Raw genomic sequence first — 18,735 nt, 5'->3', positions numbered from 1 at the left:
AAGTGAGCTCCCCTTTATTTAAGTAGGTTCAGCCCTGCCCCCCACGCCCATGCTCTTTACACGGTGGAGTGGGAGGTGCTGGTGGTGTGGAATTAATTTACAGGAAGGAGCCCCATGTCTGGGCTGAGACAGCTCTGTTGTGATTGGGTGGCATGTGTATCCAGAGGCTCATGTAATTGTGGGTTGAAGGTCCAAATTCAGGGATTTCCCAGCCTTGAACAGAGCTGAAGACCCGATACAGAAAATGGCAATATAGGTATCTGTCCCTTGAGAACTTCCTCTCCTCCAGTCTCATCTTCTTTCTGTTGGTAATGGTGAGAGCCAGCAGTCATAAATTATTTGGAATTTCCCTCAGCTTGGTTCCCATTCAAGACTTTAAATTGGGAGTTTTGTTCCTTTTATGACTTCACAATCTTTGGGCAGGCTGCCATTTCTATAACTGGTTCATATGAGTTGTAACATGAGGTGAGGTATGGGGGGAAAAATGCAAACCGATTTCTCTCTTTTAAAACTGAGGAAGTCACCTTGATCTGATTTTTGTAACAAGGTTCAACTTTTACAAGTTTGCAGAAGAATGAATCCCTATCCTATTAATCATCGTTATTATTTTTTAGTTTTTATTCTTAATTGTAAAAGGAATAAAGAACCCTCAAGGGACATAACCTAGCATGAGACACAAAAGGCAAAAAATTATGTGTGTGTGTTTGTTTGTTTTTCTTTTCTTTTTCTTTTTTTGCCTTAAAAGGTCTTCAGTGTCTTGCCTTGGGGTGGGAAGCTAATGCTGGTTTTCATTATAATGATGCTGTATCTTTTTGTGGAATATTTTAAAGCCAATCTAACTTATTTTCTTATTTTAAAGTGTAATTTGTATTTGGCACAGGGCCTGACACTCAGTAGGCAGTTAGGAAGTTATTTGTTGGCTGCAAGAATAGATGAGTAAAGTGAGCTTTTCAAGCATGCGTCCTAATTTCTGTTTTCCAGGGAGAATGCAGGTTAATATATTGGTTTGGGTCCGCAAGAGCAGAGCTGAAGCGTCTCCCTTGTAACTCAGTTTCCCTGCCGAGCAGCCGTTCTGCGTGGAGGACTTGCCAGATGAAGGGCCAGGGTGGGGATTTTAGAGTCTCCAGTCCCGAGGGTGCCACGGAGGCTGAGTCAGTCATGGATGAGGCAGAGGGGACTAATGCTCCCGCCCCGCCTCCTGCTTGCACCTCCCAGGTCCTGAGCTGTCTCTTTCCGCGCTATTTACCACGTTCTTTCCCTGGAGCCTCAGCAGTTTGGGGGTGGTGGGAATGACTGGGGCCAGATCAGAAGGCCTGCTGCTCTCCCCTCCCAAGCTCAGCTGCTTACTGGCCATGCTGCCCGGGGGTGCGGCCTGTGCCTGTGCACAGTCTCCTCATCTGTAGAGTGAGAGTCATAACTGTGCCTGCCTCGTGAGAGTGGTCATGACATCACGTGTGTTCAGAAAAGTCAGGAGGATAAGAGTTTGGGCTCTGGGGAATTCCATAATTTTTCTTGCTAAAATGATGCATAAATACATTTTCATCAGTTAACATTACTATTACAGAAGACTTTAGAAAATATCTATATAGCCTGATGACTTTATGCACTGAAAGAAATAGTTCTGTTTTATCCTCTTTCTCTTTAGAGTAGTATTGATAATAAAAATAAACACTGGGTTTTGATATCTGAGAAGAAGCATATTGTAGTTCCTGAATGGGAAAGAAAACAGAAATCCTTGATAGGAATTCTTTTTTATGCCAGCATGTCCTAGATCAGCTATTCCCTGGTAACTCAGTAGGTAAAGAATCTGCCTGCAGTGCAGAAGACCCAGGTTCAATCCCTGGGTCAGGAAGATCCCCTGGAGAAGGAAATGGCAAACCCCTCCAGTATCCTTGCCTGGATAATCTCATGGACAGAGGAGCCTGGTTGGCTGCAGTCCATGGGGTCACAAAGAGTCGGGCATGACTGAGCGACTAACAGTATCAGCATCTGAATTTAAAAAAATAAAGAGTTTGGGCTCAGAGTGCAGCAGAGAGAACTGTGGTTAAATTTAGGCTCTCCTATGTCATTTTCGGGAGACACCTCTGTGAGCCTCTGCTTTCTCATCTGTAAGATGGGGTTAACTGCAAAAGCCATCCTGATAGGGTGGCTGTGAGGGTCACATGAGGCAATGCCTGTGGCCCAGAGGAGAGGTCTGCAGGGGGGCTGCTGTCCTGCTTTGGCTGCTGTTGATGTCAGGAGAGGACGTGTTTAGAAGTCTTTCTCGGGTCTTTCCTCCTGCCCGTGCTCCTTGCCTTGTGGGCTTCCCTCTGGGCTCTGCACAGGATGAACAGTGACAAGCTGAGCTGGAGTTAGAGGTGATGAGGGCCTCCATTCACAGCCAGCATTTATTATTTCAGCTGGACGTGTTCTCAGAGCATTTGTGGCCGGAAGCTGTGAGGGAGGGACAGACGCCTCCATGCTGAGGCCTCTCCAGCTCACGCTGGGGTTTACCCGCACCTCCCAGTGGCTGAACTCTGGGCTCCTTGACTCGGGGCTCAAGCTCAGGAGTCCCTGCGGCCCTTGTCCTGCTGGCCACTCAGGAGAACTGTGAAGCGGCAGTGGGATGACTTAACGCAGGGACCTGAAGTTTTAGGGTCAAAAAGCTGGTTTAGATGCGCTGCTTTGACCATTTTGGAGCATCTTTCCATGTTTCCTTCTTTCTTTTACCTTTCTAACAGGTTAGATTCCTTGTTATAACTTCTTAGGGATTTCCTACTAATAGTAAATGGGAAGAGACTTACTGTCTATAAACCATCTTGTTTACTTCAGTGTGACTTCATTACTGAATATAAAATAATCCTCAAAAGTGGTAACTTTTCAAAAATGGCATTGAAAAGAAAACCCACTGGGATAATGCAGATAGTTCCCCAACCGGGGATCAAACCTGGGCCCCTGGCAGTGGAAGCACAGAGTCCTAACCACTGCACCATCAGGAATTCCCATAAATGTAACTTTTAAATAAAAGATACCTCTTAATCAGAAAGTAGGTGTTTCAGATAAATTATGAAGCAATGCACTATCATAGTACCTAAGATCTGAAAGTCCACCCAAAACTGTGTACCAAAATAAAAATAAGATGTTTATGGAATACTGTAATTTGTTCTAATTATTCTCAGCAAAAATTGTCCAGCAAGTGAGAAAGAACAGAAGGAGTAGCTGGCAAATTAGAAAATTTGACGTCTAAAGTGACATGCAAGAAATGTTTTATGGACATGTAGGTGGAACCTCGAAGCGGGGATTTTGAGAAGGTTTACTCTGTTCTGCTGCAAAGAAATACTAGCCACCATTCCTCATGCCATGCCCAGGGCAGACATTGCTAATCTGCACAGTGATCTGTGTCTCTATATTCCTCGTGCCTTGTTCATGGCAGGATTACTAAGCCACTTCAGCAGCCTTTCTCACTGAATCCAGATGGGGCCTCAGCACCTTTCTCAGCTCACCTCATGTGCCGACACCAATGACCACTCTTGGTCTACTGAATCTTCTCGTGAAAAATTGCTAGCATGAAAAGGCCTTCTGAGTGAACTCTCTTAACTGAACCCTGACGCAGGGATGTGTAAAACGTGTTCATTCAAACAGCTCCTTTGTCATCCTTGAGTAGTTCATGAGTAAGAAACAGAATCAGAAATCCAGCTGACCCCCATGCCCCGATCCACCCTTATTTTCATTGTGGTCTATATTTTATCTTACTGACATAAATGGGAATAGGCCCCTGTGACTTCAGGTCTTCAAAGCCCAGAGCATCTTCTTATTATAGTCAAACTGCTGTGACAAAGAGCTTTTTAGAAGAATACAGTGGATTTTTTTTCAGTCTTTAGGTTGGTGGGACACCCTATTCTGGGACCCAGGTTGCTTCCATCACCTGCCTGGCCTCTTTTAGGACAGGTCCCGTTCAGTGACTGTGATGCTGGCCTGAGAGGAGGCCCACCCGCTGCCCAAGGCTACGTGACTTGAGACAGAGTGTATCAGACACAACTGAAGGATCTGAGCACACACACATGGCCTTGATGAGTTGTCCCCAAGAGCACATTAGAAGGAGGTTTCCTGAAACCCCTACCTGTCCTGGACTCCTTCAGCCACATGTCATCTGCTTCTGACCTGGCAGCCGGCTGCACTGTGACTAGTGAATGCCTTGCTGTCCTTATAAGGGATGGTGTCCCCCCCAGGCCTCTCCTCCTGGGTCCCCACTTCTGACACCCTGGCAACAGCTGGGAGAGAAGGTTGACATCATGAAGGTAGCAGGAGTATCGATGGTTGTGTGGGTCCACACACCTCTACTTGTAAGAATAGAGAGAGGTGAAACAGCACCGTCTTTCTGACCCAGTGGGGACTTGTCCACAAAGGAGGTATTTCTCAAATGCTGCTGAAGATTGCCTAAGAGGAGCTGGTTTCTGTCCTCATATCTGCACCCATTCCAAAATGCTGCTTACCAGGCCTGGGGAACTGACGTGCTGAAAGGATGTGTAATAGATGGGGTTTAACTTTCTAGCTTTAAAAAACCCAAAAAACAAACATAAAAGCACTAACATGACCCTCACTTACATATAACTCAGGCTAATTTGAAGTAGTTGCAGAAGGTATGTTCACAGAAGGTGTTTGTGGCTTGAGAGCTAGTGTTGTCTCGAGCCATTTATGTGGGGACTGTGATTGGCTGGATCTGGGGAGGAGAAACTTGTGGCCAGTTACCAACCCGATCTAAGCAGATTATAGGAGCTTGGGCGTTGCCTTATTTTATTCCTAAAAGAGGCTCAGTAACTCAGAAGGTGGAATGCTGCCCAAGAGGCTTCCAGCTGACCTGGCCCTTGCCTCTTTTTACGTCTCTGCTTCATGTTTACACTCGGCATAAACATCCCAGAGCACGCTCACGGCTGCAAATTCTGTAGTCAACTGTGATGGTTACACAGGGACACTGTGACGCTGTGTAGCATTTCATTTTCAAGGCGCAGGGAGTCTCCTATTTCATGTGGGTGGAAATGGGGGAGGCCTTTTGGGCAAGTCGCCATCTTTTTATTGTTCCAAGAGCTCAGTGAAGCATTTGAACTCTCACCTGTCAAAATCACTTTTGGAATGAGGACCGCTCTCCTTCCAGCTTCTTAGAATAGCAGAACGAAAGTATCATTTATCCCAATGAGACCTTAATGGGGGCTTTCCCGGTTGAACACCCACCTTGAATTCATTGGAAACAGACGTTCTGGGCATTGTACATTTCATAAATTTGACTCCGACTTTTACTGGGTCATATTTCCCCCAAAATCGTTTTGGAAAAGACTCATGTCTCATTCCTTTAAACCAACATGTGTAAGCTGGGTAAAAATAGAGCAAACTGGTTTCATGTTTTGATTTATGGATGAAATCTGCAAGTTTGCATTTGTAAAGCAGTTAGCACATCACTCAGGAAACTTTGAGCTTTGCACATTGATGCCCGTGGCTGGGTGACACTCTGACCTGTTAGATACTGCCTGCTGCAAGATCTGACCCCGCGTGTTACACTCGTTTCCCTGATTAGCAATAAGTACGCATACTCTCTGCTTCTATCCCCTCCCTTCCCCCCATAAAACTGCTCTGTGCTCTTTAAGTTGAATAAAGGAAGTGGACATGGAAAATTGTTTGACCCGATTTTTTTTTTTGCCATCCATAGGTAGTAACTCACTAATCAGTAGCACTTTAAAGACAGACTTGTAACAGGGCATCTAATCCAAAAATCTCAGTTATGGTCAAGGACTGGCAGTTGGTCCAGGAGAATGAATATGAGCATCCAAGGATGCTCATATGGAGGGTTCAGTGTTTCATGCAGATCGCTGCTCCTTTATTGACCACAGGACCTCAGAAGCAGAGCTGCCATTGTGGTTGCACAGACTGGGCAGCTGTACAGGGCCCCATACTCACAAAGGTTCTATGTGCTTGGTTTCATGCTCTGCTGTTGCCGTCTTGATATTCTTAATGCTTCTGGACAAAGAATCCTGCATTTTCATTTGTTACTGGGTCCTGTGAATTATCGGACAGTCACGTGTAAACATTAGTCGTACAGTTCATCGTGTAGAAAATCGCTGGGTACCTTAACTTTGAATGAGGATCACTTACATTCAGTGCGTCTTACCAGCCCTTAACTCTGTCATTTTATGGGATCAAGTCTTGTTGTGACTAAATCTGTAACCATGAAATTACCTTTGATTTCTGTGGGTTTGGGTGTGGGGTTTTAAGAGGGTTTTTTTTTACCTTTGTAAGAGGACATAACAGTAAACAGTTTGATTAAAAACAAGAAATACCCACCCTTTCAGTTTTGAATGGCATGCCATTTACTCCTGCAGAGCATGTGAGTTTATTTTTCATGTGGTTGCAGTTGAGTTTCATTCAGTGAATTTTGATGTGTGTTTAACCAACATTCAGGTGGCTTGCGGTCAGTGGGTGGGAGGGACAGGGCGTGGGGAGCTGCAAGATGAAGAAGCTCAGTTACTCCCCGTCCGGTGCTCACAGCCCTGGGGGTTGGAGGAGGCTGAGGGTAGAGTGGTCCTTGCCGTAAGAGGACCCTGGTGTGGTCACACATAGGCTGGTGGGAGTGAAGTGCACTGTTTATAATAGATATGGCCCTTGAATGATGCCCCAGGGTTTATCCTGCAGGAGGTTAGGGTAAAGGGCCTTCCCATCAAAGGGGATACAGAACAGGTGGAGATGTCCAGGGGGTTCAAAGCAAGATGTGCTTCAGGAATGGGAGTCTTTGAGCCTGGATTGTAGAGGGTGATGGGTGATGGTGACAGAGGTAGAAAAGCAGGTAGAGGTTATGTGGGTCTCTCAAGGTGCTGAATGTTTAAAGAATTTGACTCTGGGCAGTTGGTGAATTGGGAGGCATATAGGTACCCTACCAGAAGGATGGGTCTGGGTTCTGTGAACAATGGTGGAGTTTCATGGCTGTTGAGGAATCAGAGGGGAGGAGGGGCTCCATATTTGGGGGACAGTGTAGAAAAGGATTTGCCAAGAGGTAGGGAGGGAATTGTGAGAACTGCACCAAGGCTTTGAAGGAGAGTCCAAGAAGGTTCTGACATTTTCACTTTGGGGTCCTGGCAGAATGGGGGATTGCAACAGAGGTTGTTTGGTGGGAAAAGGTTATAAGACATGGAGAGACAGACAGACAGATAGTTATCTTGGAGATAATGTTTGAATTTTGGTGGGTGTAGTTGGAGGTTGGATAGAGTCACAGGGAAGCCAAGGGGAGTGGGAAGTAGAAACAGTTTCAGTGAGAGTTCCAGGAGGGGCTGGCCAGTGGCAGGGCATGTCCCGTTAAGCTGGGAAATGACTAGAAAGGGGGCCATGCCTTTGTCTAGTCACCTGTCCTCCTGGCAACACTTTGCTCAACTGTTAGTGACTTCCTTTTATGAATGACTAACTTGTCAGAGAAACAGAGATGAACATGATTGGTAACACCCAGTATTGGTGAGATTTGAGGGACAGTGGCCTCTGAAATCTGTAGATGGGTGTGTAAACAGAAGCAACTTTTTTTTTTGTCTGTACCAAGTCTTAGTTCTCTCATGTGGTATCTTTTTAGTTGAGGCACGCAGAATCTAATTCCCTGACCAGGGATCAAACCTGGGCCCCTGTATTGAGAGAATGGAGTCTTAGCCGCTGGACCGCCAGAGAAGTACCAGAAGTATCTTTTTATAGGGAAAAGATATCTGTGACATTGTGATTAGTGAAAAGAAAGATTTCAAGACTGATCATGTAGTATAATGTAAATTCAGGACAACAAACACACATACATGTATACACAGTCTGTTAGCTGGCATACTGCCTGGTTAACAGGAATGCAGCCACCTCTTTTCATTGTCTATATTTCTGAAATGATTTCTTGAAATTAAAAAAAAGATTTTTTATAATGGAAAATTTCAAATGCATCTAAAAATAGAAACAATGGGGGGGCTTCCCTAGTGGTCCAGTGGTTAAGAATCCACATTTCCAGTACAGAGTGTGGGTTTAATCCCTGGGCAGGAATGGAGATCCCATCATCTGTGCGTCAAAAAAAACCAAAACAGTGATCAAAACTAGAGACCACAGAATAATGTGTTCTTACGTACTCATGATCCACTGACACCAGTTAACAACATTTTGGAATTTTATCATCTCTGCACCTCAAGTATTTTGAAACTGATGCCAGCATGACATCCTTTCACTCTTAAATAGCTCAGTGTGGGTCTCTAACAGTTGAGGCTTTCATTTACTTTCTAAAAAGACTGATTCACACCTGGGTGGCTGGAGGCTTGACCCTGCCTGTGTTTCTCTGCTCAGACAGCAAAGCCATCGTGGACGGGAACCTGAAGCTCATCTTGGGCCTGGTGTGGACGCTCATCCTCCACTACTCCATCTCCATGCCCGTGTGGGAGGATGAAGGAGACGATGATGCCAAGAAGCAGACACCAAAGCAGAGGCTGCTTGGGTGGATTCAGAACAAGATCCCCTACTTGCCCATCACCAACTTCAACCAAAACTGGCAAGACGGCAAAGCCCTGGGAGCCTTGGTAGACAGTTGTGCTCCAGGTAAGTGCCCATGGCTGCCAGAGCCATCTCTTCCAGAGTGGGGGGATTGTTGACCCCTAAATCACCTGGTTTTCAGTGGGAAAGCTAGGTTTGCTGTGACTGCTGTATTTGTCCTGGTTTTTAGCTGATTGCAAGGTATCTAAAGGAACTAAAAATGGCTTCATTTGCCTTCTGATGAAAAGTCATACAAGACTTTCCATAGACTTGTTTGAGCATGGAGTTATTTACCCAAATTCTGAATGAAGGCCTTCATGCTCTAAGCAGACCTCGAGTGTAGCTTCCAGACCCCAAGTCCTGCTTCTTCCCCCGCTTCCCACAGTGGTGCCTAGTTTCCCGTTGGCTTCAACATGTGCCCTATTAGGTGGTTTGGCATGAAAATCTAAAAACATTTATTGAGTGGAAAGTACCCATTTTTATCAACCACTGGGTTGACTATATATGGCTTTCTACTCCCTTTTCTTTCTGCATTGCTGTGAAATAGTTCTTGGTCAGAATCCAGTTGGAGCCTTTTCCACCCTTGATGGGCTCCTCTTTTCTGAGTGGTTGAATGTACACCAAGGTAGTAATTACCCTCACTGGAGGGTTTAGATTGATGGGTAGAGTTTGCTGTTACACTCAATAGAAAAAACAGAGCTTGTGTTTGTGTGCACCTCCAAAATTGTTTTTAATAAAAAATCTACTCTAACAATCATATTTTTGATTTACTGATTGCTTTGTATATGCTGGGCACATTAGTATTAACTAAGCTAGTGGTTCTCAATGAATACAACTAGCTGGTGTCAACTGGAGAGAGGGAAGGAGGATGGTCCCAGTCCCCAGTCTTCCTTGAGAGCCTGTAAGCTGTGCCATCCAGAAGTAACTAGAAGCTCAGCATTAGTTCATTTCCCAGTGCCCTTGTCCTTGCTTTCACCCAAAGACACATTTTAGGATGCCTCTTTCCAGTTTAAACCTTGGGATTTTTAGTCCAATCCTGTACTTCTTGTGCGTACAAAGATTTTGAGATGATTCTAGATTTAGATCTTTGAGCAAGTGAATGTTTTAAATGTACAGGATCCTAGTCCAGTCTTTGTAGCTATATCCAGGCTTGGAATTTTGATATTGTAACTTATAATAAGAAATATATGTTTGGTCTTTGTCACCTTTCCTGGCACAGAGCTCTTAAAACCCTTGAAATTTACCAGGTGGTGTCTTTCAACCATGCCTGAGTTTATTAATGAGGTAACTTTTGGAATGCCCTTAAGGATGGGGGCTAGATGTTAGGGGAATCAACCAGTGATTAGAGGATTGGAACCTTTGCCCCTGTCTCCTGACCTCCAGGAAGGGAAGAGAGGATAAAGACTGAGTTAGTAACTAACATTAGGTGATGTGATCAGTGCATGTAATGAAGCTGCTATAAAAATCCCTGAACTACAGGGTTTGGGAAGCTTCCAGTTGGTGAACGAGTGGTCCTGGGAGGGTGGCATGCCTGAAAAGACATGGAAGTTCCTTGCCCCTTCTCCCACCTGCCCTATGCATCTCTTCCATTTTATAAGATCCTTTATAATAAACCAGTAACCCAGTAAGTAAACTGTTTTCCTGAGTTCTGTGAGCCACTCTAGGAAATGATCCAACCTGAGGAGCAGGTGGTAGGAACCTCTGATTTGTAGTCAGAAGCCCAGCTCTGAATGAGTTAGGGGTCAGGGAATCTTGTGGAACTGAGCCCTTAACTTGTGGCTTCTGATGCTATTTTTAGGTAGATACTGTCAGAATTCAGTGAAATTATAGGACACTCAGCTGATGTCAACCCAACACATTTGGTCACCAGAGCAGAGAAATAGGAGTGTGATGTGTCAAAAAAAATCTCACTTCCTAAAAGACACCAGGCCCAAATGGTTTTATAGGCTTTGTTTGTTTATTTATACCACCCCATCAAGGAATGGATAATCTCTACCTGAATGCAAGAAGAACAACCGGAAGAAGTCTCAGCTCAGGCAGAGTGATTTCTACCCTGGTGTAGTCATACCCATGATACATTTGGCCCAGAAAGCATACAGTTCACTAAGATTTTTGGAAGAAACTGTTCTCTCAAGAGACTGAGTTTAGTTTAGGCACTGAGTTGCTTTCACCTCTCAGTTAGTTAACACCAAGAGCATCTTTTGTGTGCTGTTAACAGGTCTTTGCCCAGACTGGGAATCCTGGGATCCACGAAAGCCTGTGGATAATGCACGAGAAGCCATGCAGCAGGCAGACGACTGGCTAGGCGTCCCACAGGTACGTGTACAGCATGCATGTCCCACCGAGCTGCTTCCTCTGATGCCCTGTGCATGCCTCGTGGTCTTGCAGGCAGTCTGACCTCCCCAGTGGTCAGCTTTCAGGGAGCATTGTCTGGGGCCCTCTTCCATCTGTCTCAGTTTATCCATTTTAATAGATTCTCATTGACTTAGATACTTGTCTGTCTGTCTGCTCAGTCGTGTCCGATTCTTGGCGACTCTAGGGACTGTAGCTGACCAGGCTCCTCTGTCCATGGAATTTTCCAGGCAAGAATACTGGAGTGGTTTGTCATTTCCTACTCCAGCCAATCTTCCCAACCCAGGGATCAAACCCACATCTCTTGCATCTCCTTCACTGGCAGGCAGATTCTTTATCACTGCACTGCCTAGGTACATGTAGATTCCCTAAAAATCTTTACTGTTACATGTGACAGATTTTCTAGTATATTTCTTTTCCAAAGATCACAGAGGCCATGTTTGGAAGCCAGACTGCAAATCTTGACCTTAACCATAAGAAATTGCCAATATTTGACCATTTTTCAGCTATGAAACATTTGTAAATCCAGTATCTTTAAGAAAGTCACTTAGAACTCTTAAAGAAATGTAAACCAAGATAATCTGCCATTAATGGAAATTGTGGGAGAATTTGTATTGCCTGTAATCCTAACATAGGAATATAACAAGGGAACTTAGAAATTGAATATGTCCTGGACACCATCTGCTGTAGCCACGTTGCTTAGTTGAGGTCCAATCTTCTAAGCCCTCCAAGGAGTTTAAATAGCATCTCCTGACATCATGACTCCCATGTTCAAAGACTCGGTCAAGAAGAGTTATGGGTAGCCCGTGCCAGGCAATGAATGACCTCATTACAGACTCTTTTAAGGTCTTAAGTTGGTATTCAGAGCTGAGGTCAGTGTATTTGTATCAGGATCCCTTGGAAGGTAGAAAATCTTGCCTGTATTTCTTTGGTTTGGCTTTGGCATCATGTCTCTGCTCCAAGGCCCATTCCTTGGCTCTTCCACCTTCAAGAAGTTGTATGATTTGTTTTTCATCTCCCTTTAAACCGAAATCCATCTCCTTTTGGTGTTCATGTGATTTTGGCAGTGTGTAAAATTGTTGAAGGAGCTGCCTAAAAGAAATGCCAAATCAATGCACATCCTGCATTTTGCGGAATGTATTGGAGGCAAGTGTACAAACCCAAATAGCTATCTTGTTGCCGCAGGCTAATTATCAGAATATTTCCTGTTTGGGCTTTTTTTTTTTTTCTTTTACCATGGAGTGAGAGAAGCTGGGCACATAATGTTGTTCATCTGAATTTGGTTGATCTGGTGCATGAGAGACTTCTGTTACTCCGAAGAGGTATGGTTTACTGGGTGCAGGTGCAGGAGAACTTGTTTTTGCTATTTAGGGCTGGATCAAGTGGTGGAACTGGGGCTATGACACCTTCAGGGAGTCCACCTATTTAGCAAGGATCTAATCTTGCTCCTAAGCTGAATGTCAGGAGAAATTTCCCCTTTCCTATTTTGAAAATGGCTTTATAAACGTATTGAGACGTGTCTTAGCTCAGGCTGTTTTAACAATACTATTGACCAGGTGGCTTAGACAACAGACATTTATTTATTTCTCAGTTCTGAAGGTTGGGAAGTCCAAGATAAAGGTGTGACAAGAAATTAGGTTCTTGGTGAAGGCTCTCTTGCTGGCTTGCACACATCTGCCAGTTGACTTCTGGCTGTGCCCTCAGGTGGTGGTGAGAAACTGAGCACAGGCCTTTCTTCCTCTTCTTGTGAGGGCGCCAGTCCCATCGTGGGGCCTCTACCCGCATGGTCTCATCCAGACCTACTTACCTCCCAAAGGCCCCACCCCCTAATACCATCACACCCGGGGTTAGGCCTTTAACATATGAATTAGGGGAGGACACAAGCATTCAGTCTGTTTCTTAGACCACATATCTAATGTCATTGCATTATCTCATTTTGGTTTTATTTATTTATTTTTTTTTAGTAGAAGCTGAGTAAATAGAAATGTAGACACTAGATAAAAGAGTAAATATTTTGGCAATATGCTTTAATCCCATGTGTTCTTGTTTCTTCTTCTGCCTTACTTGATAGAGATTAGTCTTTCTGGAAAGGAGAGTGGGTAGCCTTTTTTGTGGGGAGGTTTGAACCTCTGGAAATTACATACAGAATTGTCTGGAGAAGGTCTTTAGCTTCCAAAGGTAATGGTGACACTTCTAAAAGGTTTTTTTTTTTTTAAAAAAAAAACAACACACAAAAACTAATCTTGGCATGCCAGTTTGATGCAGTTTCACTTTATTGAGAAGCTGACTCAATGTCTTTATACTTGTAGTTGTTAGTTTAAGAGATGTTTGCAAAAACGTCAGTACTTGCAAAGTGCTGTGTTCTGGGTGTTCATCTACCCTGTTATTATTCTAGGTCATCACTCCTGAAGAAATTATTCACCCGGATGTGGATGAACACTCAGTGATGACTTACCTGTCCCAGTTCCCCAAAGCCAAGCTCAAGCCTGGAGCTCCCCTTAAACCCAAACTCAACCCCAAGAAAGCCAGGGCCTATGGTAGAGGTAAGTACTGGTCATGTCGGATTCGAGGCTTGTCCTCTGGTCTTGATTATTCATTTTTATTTGTGTGTTTATTTAAATTTGTTTATTTTTAATTGGAGGATAATTGCTGTACAATATGCTGTTGGTCTCTGTCATATAGCAACATGAATCAGCCACTGTGGTCTTGATTATTCAGGATCGAGAATGTGTAAGCTTAATATTTAAAGACATCCCAGGCCTCCTTTGTCAGATAGCTTTTTTTTTTTTTCTTCTTTACCTAAAGGTCCTTGTGTTTATTTCCATCCTTTTCTGTCTTGTGAATCTAGGCTTCCAAGAACAGTGCTACTTTAATGTAATGGAGATGGATGAGTTTATACTTTGTGATTTGGATGCAGTAACCCTGAGATAAAGAAAGGGCTCTTCCTTCCATTTTTCAGATGAGCAATCAGAGGCCCAATCCACAAAGGAAAGGGGACGTTGGCGTGGAGGGAGAAGGTGAATGGGGAGGTCTCCCAGATTACCATGGTGGGGTGTAGCAGGAGCCTGGGTTTTCTGACTGCAGATTCATTTCTCCTTTTGGTTATGTGAAAGCTCTGCAGGTTTCCAGATGCAGTGGGAGCTATTGTTAACCCCTGGCAGATACTTCCTTGCTAAGACATCCTGTTTATAATCTCCCAGCCAGCTGCCAGGAGTGTTCTGCTCGAAACGTTAGAGTAGGTCAGAGGCATTCTGAGGAATTTGGTTTTCTGGTTGGCACCTGACTTCAAGCCTGTTAGCTTTTTTTACAGAAAACAGTTGCATTTCAGCCCAGTGTGGTTTCTGGTAAAAATTAGTACAACAGGATACAATTTATTCTCTTTTCTGTGGTGAGGGGGAAGAGTACATTCTATTTTCATAATTGCAATTAGGGTAACACACACACAAAGTATTTCCCATGTTTTCCCAGATTTCCTATAAACTGCCTATTGCTCTTAACATTCTAATGTGTTCTCTTGCTATGTGTGTGTGTGCATGTGTGTGATTGTTGAACTGTTCAAAAATATATTGCAGGCATGGCAACATTTTGCTCCTCAGAACTAAGCAAACCTTTCCTAAGGATAGAACATCCTCTTATGTAACCATAGTATTCATTATCACATAAGAAAATAGGACAATCATTTCATAACAGCTCATATGCAGTTTATAATTAAATTTCTCTCTTGTCCTACAGTTGTCTGTTTTACAGTTTTTCTTGTTTTACACACCGAGATCTGATTAAGACTCACTTTCTACATTTGCTTGTTACTTTATCTGAAACTCTTAATCTAGAATAATTTTCCCTAACTTTCTTTTCTTCTTTTTTTAAATGGCATTGACTTTCTAAAAATGTAGAGCACTTGTCTATCCACTCATTCCCTTTGAAGTTAGCAGTGCCCTACTTGGCATCAGCTTAGTCTTGAAATGACACACGACCAGGGCAGTGTGCTGAGTGTGCGCTGTTGTAGCCCCATTCTTGTCTTTTTCAGCATGATTAAGAGGACAGAGAGTTCTGGAGCAGACCTACTTGCCATTTGAAGTCCTTTTGGCAATGAAGTGGGCTCTGTGCCATCATTTGTGTTATATCGAGACAGGGGACTTTGTTCAAAGCCGTACCCACAGTGCAGTCGAGTGAAGGTTGGCACGTCCCTGCATGCTTTAAAAGTGCTCTCTCTAAGCCATAGTCAAAGACGCTGGCAGGAATAAGGAATCTGATTTGAAAGGTTATGCTTCCCTTAAAGGCAGAAAAGTTGCAAACAGCCAAACCTCTTTGTCAACAAAATTGGTCAAATGGATTGAATCTAATCAAGGCATAAAGTGCTTGTTTGCAATAAGCTTATCGCTGGTGTCCAGTTTCCCTGTTGTTAATGTGAAACGGTTTCCTTTCACAGTGCTGTTTTCTAGAAAATGACCTCTTGTTGCAGCTAAGGAATGTGGCTAGTCATTGCCATTTCCTTCGTTTGACTCTGTAAGTTTTATATACTTAGGGAGGAAACACACACACACATATATATGTATCTTTTGTATTTTTGTACCATGGTAAAATGCCTATAACATAACATTCACTAATTTAACTCTTTTTAGGTGCACCTAAGACATTAAGTATATTCGTATGTTCACTGTGTTGTGAAACCATCACCTCTCTCCATCTCCAGAACTTTTTGCATCTTCCCGAACTGAAACTCTGTATCCACTAAACGCAACTCTCCATCCCCACTTCCCCGGGCCCTGGCAAGTGCCATTCTGCTTTCTGTTTCTATGTTGTTGTTGTTGTTCAGTCACTAAGTTGTGTCCAACTCTTTGCAACCCCATGGACTGCAGCTCAGCAGGCTTCCCTGTCCTTCACCATCTCCCCGAGTTTGCTCAGACTCACGTCCCTCGAGTCGGTGATGCCATCCAACCATCTCATCCTCAGTCGTCCCCTTTTCCTGGCCTCAGTCTGTTTCTATGGCTTTGCCTCTTCTGGGTACCTTGTAAGTGGACTCACACAGTATTGATATTTGCCCTTTTGTGTTTGGTTTACTGTATGTAGCATAGGGTTTATAAGATTCATTCATGTTGTTGCATGTATAAAAATTTCACTCCTTTTTCAAGCTGAATAATATTTCGTTGTCTGCATATTCCACATTTTGTTTTTCCATTTTTCTGTTAGTGGACATTCAGGGTTTTTTAATACCTTTTAGCTATTGTGAATAATGCTGCTGTGAGCATATGTATACAAGTATCTGAGTCCCTACTTTCAATTTTGGGGGGATATATGTAGAAGTGGAATTGCTGGATCATATGGTAATTCTATGTTTAATTTTTTTGTTAAGTAGAAAGACAGAATGGTCATTTTAGGGAACAGGGCCACATGTGAGGCCAAGTGGGCAGCACCTTAGGTATTACCTTGTCCTTGATGAAACAAAGGGGAGGGGCAATTTGTTCTCTCCTGTGTGGCCATGTTGCTTTGTTTCTGCTGACAGAACCAAGACCTAGAGAATGTTTCATCTTCTTTAAAGAGTTGGTGTTAACCAAGTTGCAGTTACCAGCTGGTCAGCATTTGCAGATCTGTTCACTGAGACCCATTGACTGGAAGGAGGGAAGGCTGGCGTGATATGAACCTACAGCCACAAGCAGGCCTTTGTGATGGGCTCCCTGGCAGGGTTCAGCATGCTGAAAGCGTGTATCCATGGGCAAGCAGAAGCCTTTAGTGAAACCTGTGTTCTGTATGGAGCATCCACTGCATAGGAAGCCCTCAGCACGTTTAGTTCTGAGTAATCCTAGGGAACAGTGGTTTCTCTGCACGGGAAACATTGTCTCTGAAATAGATGTGGTTCTGCTTCCTAACCAACCATGGTTAGCCAGAGATGAGCCCAGTCTCCGGCCTTGGATAGGCTGACTCTGCAGGCTGTTGGAGTTAGATGGAGTGGGTATTTATAAATATTTGTAAATATTTTAAGTGCATGATCAAATCTCTGTTAAATGACATAATTGTTATATAAATTTTAAGCAAAAGAAAAAGTTAGAAAGCAACAATTCAAAGTCCTATTTCTTAGCTGCTAGCCCCATTTTTTCCCTTCAGAGTTGGAGGTATTCTTTTCTAGCCATTTTTCTATGCTGAAATGAGTTCAAACTGTATATTTTCTTCAATTTGCATTTTTTTTACCTAACAGGATATGTTATATAACTATCTAACCACCAGTTTTTCTTAAATTATTTATTGGAAAGCTAATATACATCCAGCTATAGTAACAAATGACCCAATGTCTTCAAGCAGACCAATGGGAAAGAAAAGAAGAGATGAAGAGAAATCTAGGGAGTACATGAGGTTTGAGAGGTTTAGCAACCAATTGTAACATGTGAACATTATTTGGTCCTATTTAAACTGTTAAAAAAAATTCATTAGACTTTTTTTTAAGATCCGAAATATTTTATTTATTTATTTTTGTGACACTTCTAAGACTTTGAACACTGAAAATTTGATGTTATTAAGGAATTCCATTTGATATTATTAAGGAATTATCTTTATTTTTTGATGTGGGCATTCTAAAAATATCTTCTAAAGATACGTAGTGAATATTTATGGATGAAAACTAAGAGGACTAGGGTTTGTATCCAAATAATACAAGAGGAGAAAAGAGGTGAGAATGAAGCGGTGAAACAAGATAGGCTGTGAGTTGACAGTAGTTGAAGCTCAGTGATAGGTACGTGGGATTCATTTTAATATCTCTCTTTGTCTGTATAGGTTGAGGATTCTCCATAATAATAATAATAAAAACTTTTAAAAAAGTAATACTGCTGGGAAGATGGAGTAGAAGTACTTTTTCTAATGCTTCCCACTAAGTGCAACTAAAACCCCTGGGAATTTTCTACAGGGTAAATGTAAGGAGTCTCAGAAAGAGATTAAGGCAAAGCAGCTAGAGATCCTGGGTCTGAAGACTGGCACTGTAGTGAATTCCTTGAATGGTTGAAAAATTCCTAAATTTAGCAAAAAAAAAAACCAAAAAAACAGAACATAAATCTACAGCTTCAAGACACTGAGAGAAACCCAAGCAATTTCGCTCCTTAACATTTAGCCAGAGGAATAAAAGCTTAACATTTGTACACAGTCCTGTGTATGAATGTTTATAGCAGCTTTATCAGTAATAGACAACTGAAAACAACCTAGATGTCCTTCGCTGGGTGAATGGTTAAACAAGCAGTGGTGCGTCCATATCGTGGAATATTACTCAATGGTAGAAAGAACAGGCTTCTGATACAGGCAGCATCCTGGATGAAACTGCAGAGAATGATGCTTGTGGATAAAGCTAATCCCCAAAGGTTATATAATGTGTGATTCCATTATATGACATTTTGAAAATGATAAAATTAGAGATGAAGAGCAGATTAGTACTGTGAAGGGTTACAAAAGGGATGGCTATGAAAGATCGCTATGAGAGTTCCCTGTGGGGTAGAAATGTTCTGTATCTGGATTGTGCCGTGACTTGTGATATTGTACTAGAGTTTTGTGGGATGTATCCATTTGGGAAACTAGGTAAAGGGTATTATTAATTCTTACACTTGTATGCTACTCTATCTCAAATTAATTTGCTCAATCATTCAACTTACAAATTTAAGTAAAAATAAGTGCAATATTTAAAACATTTTAAGTAATACAAAAATGATCTTTAGGGAATTCTCTGGTCGTCCAGTGGTTAGGACTTGGAGCTTTCACTGTGATGATCTGGGTTCAGTCCCTGCTCAGGGAACTAAGATCCTGCAAGCTGCATGGTTCAGCCAAAAACAAAACAAAACAAAAATGGTCTTTAACAAAAAATGAATCACACTTTGTCTTCTTCCCCAAGGCAAGCCCTACTTCTAG

At 42.8% G+C, this 18,735-nt stretch overlaps 1 protein-coding gene across 11 annotated transcripts in view; it reads left to right on the top strand.

The window, feature by feature from the left end:
- FLNB (filamin B) overlaps window positions 1–18,735 on the top strand; it is a 139,463-nt gene that overhangs the window by 51,356 nt on the left and 69,372 nt on the right. For all 11 annotated transcript variants that reach the window (XR_015151483.1, XR_015151482.1, XR_015151481.1 and 8 more), the window contains exons 2-4: window positions 8,320–8,568; window positions 10,721–10,818; window positions 13,250–13,397. Coding sequence is in view for 6 of the 11 variants with exons in the window: in XM_086367279.1 (XP_086223405.1) it covers window positions 8,320–8,568; window positions 10,721–10,818; window positions 13,250–13,397 (495 nt within the window). In the remaining 5 variants the exon portion in view is untranslated. The remainder of the gene's footprint in view (window positions 1–8,319; window positions 8,569–10,720; window positions 10,819–13,249; window positions 13,398–18,735) is intronic.

The sequence above is a fragment of the Bos grunniens genome, chromosome 22, assembly GCF_055505025.1.
Source record: "Bos grunniens cultivar Pamir isolate PY7600 chromosome 22, Bosgru_T2T1.0, whole genome shotgun sequence".
NCBI lineage: Eukaryota > Metazoa > Chordata > Mammalia > Artiodactyla > Bovidae > Bos > Bos grunniens.
The sequence above is the reverse complement of the archived record's forward strand: the minus strand, read 5'-3'. Positions and strand labels throughout refer to the sequence as shown.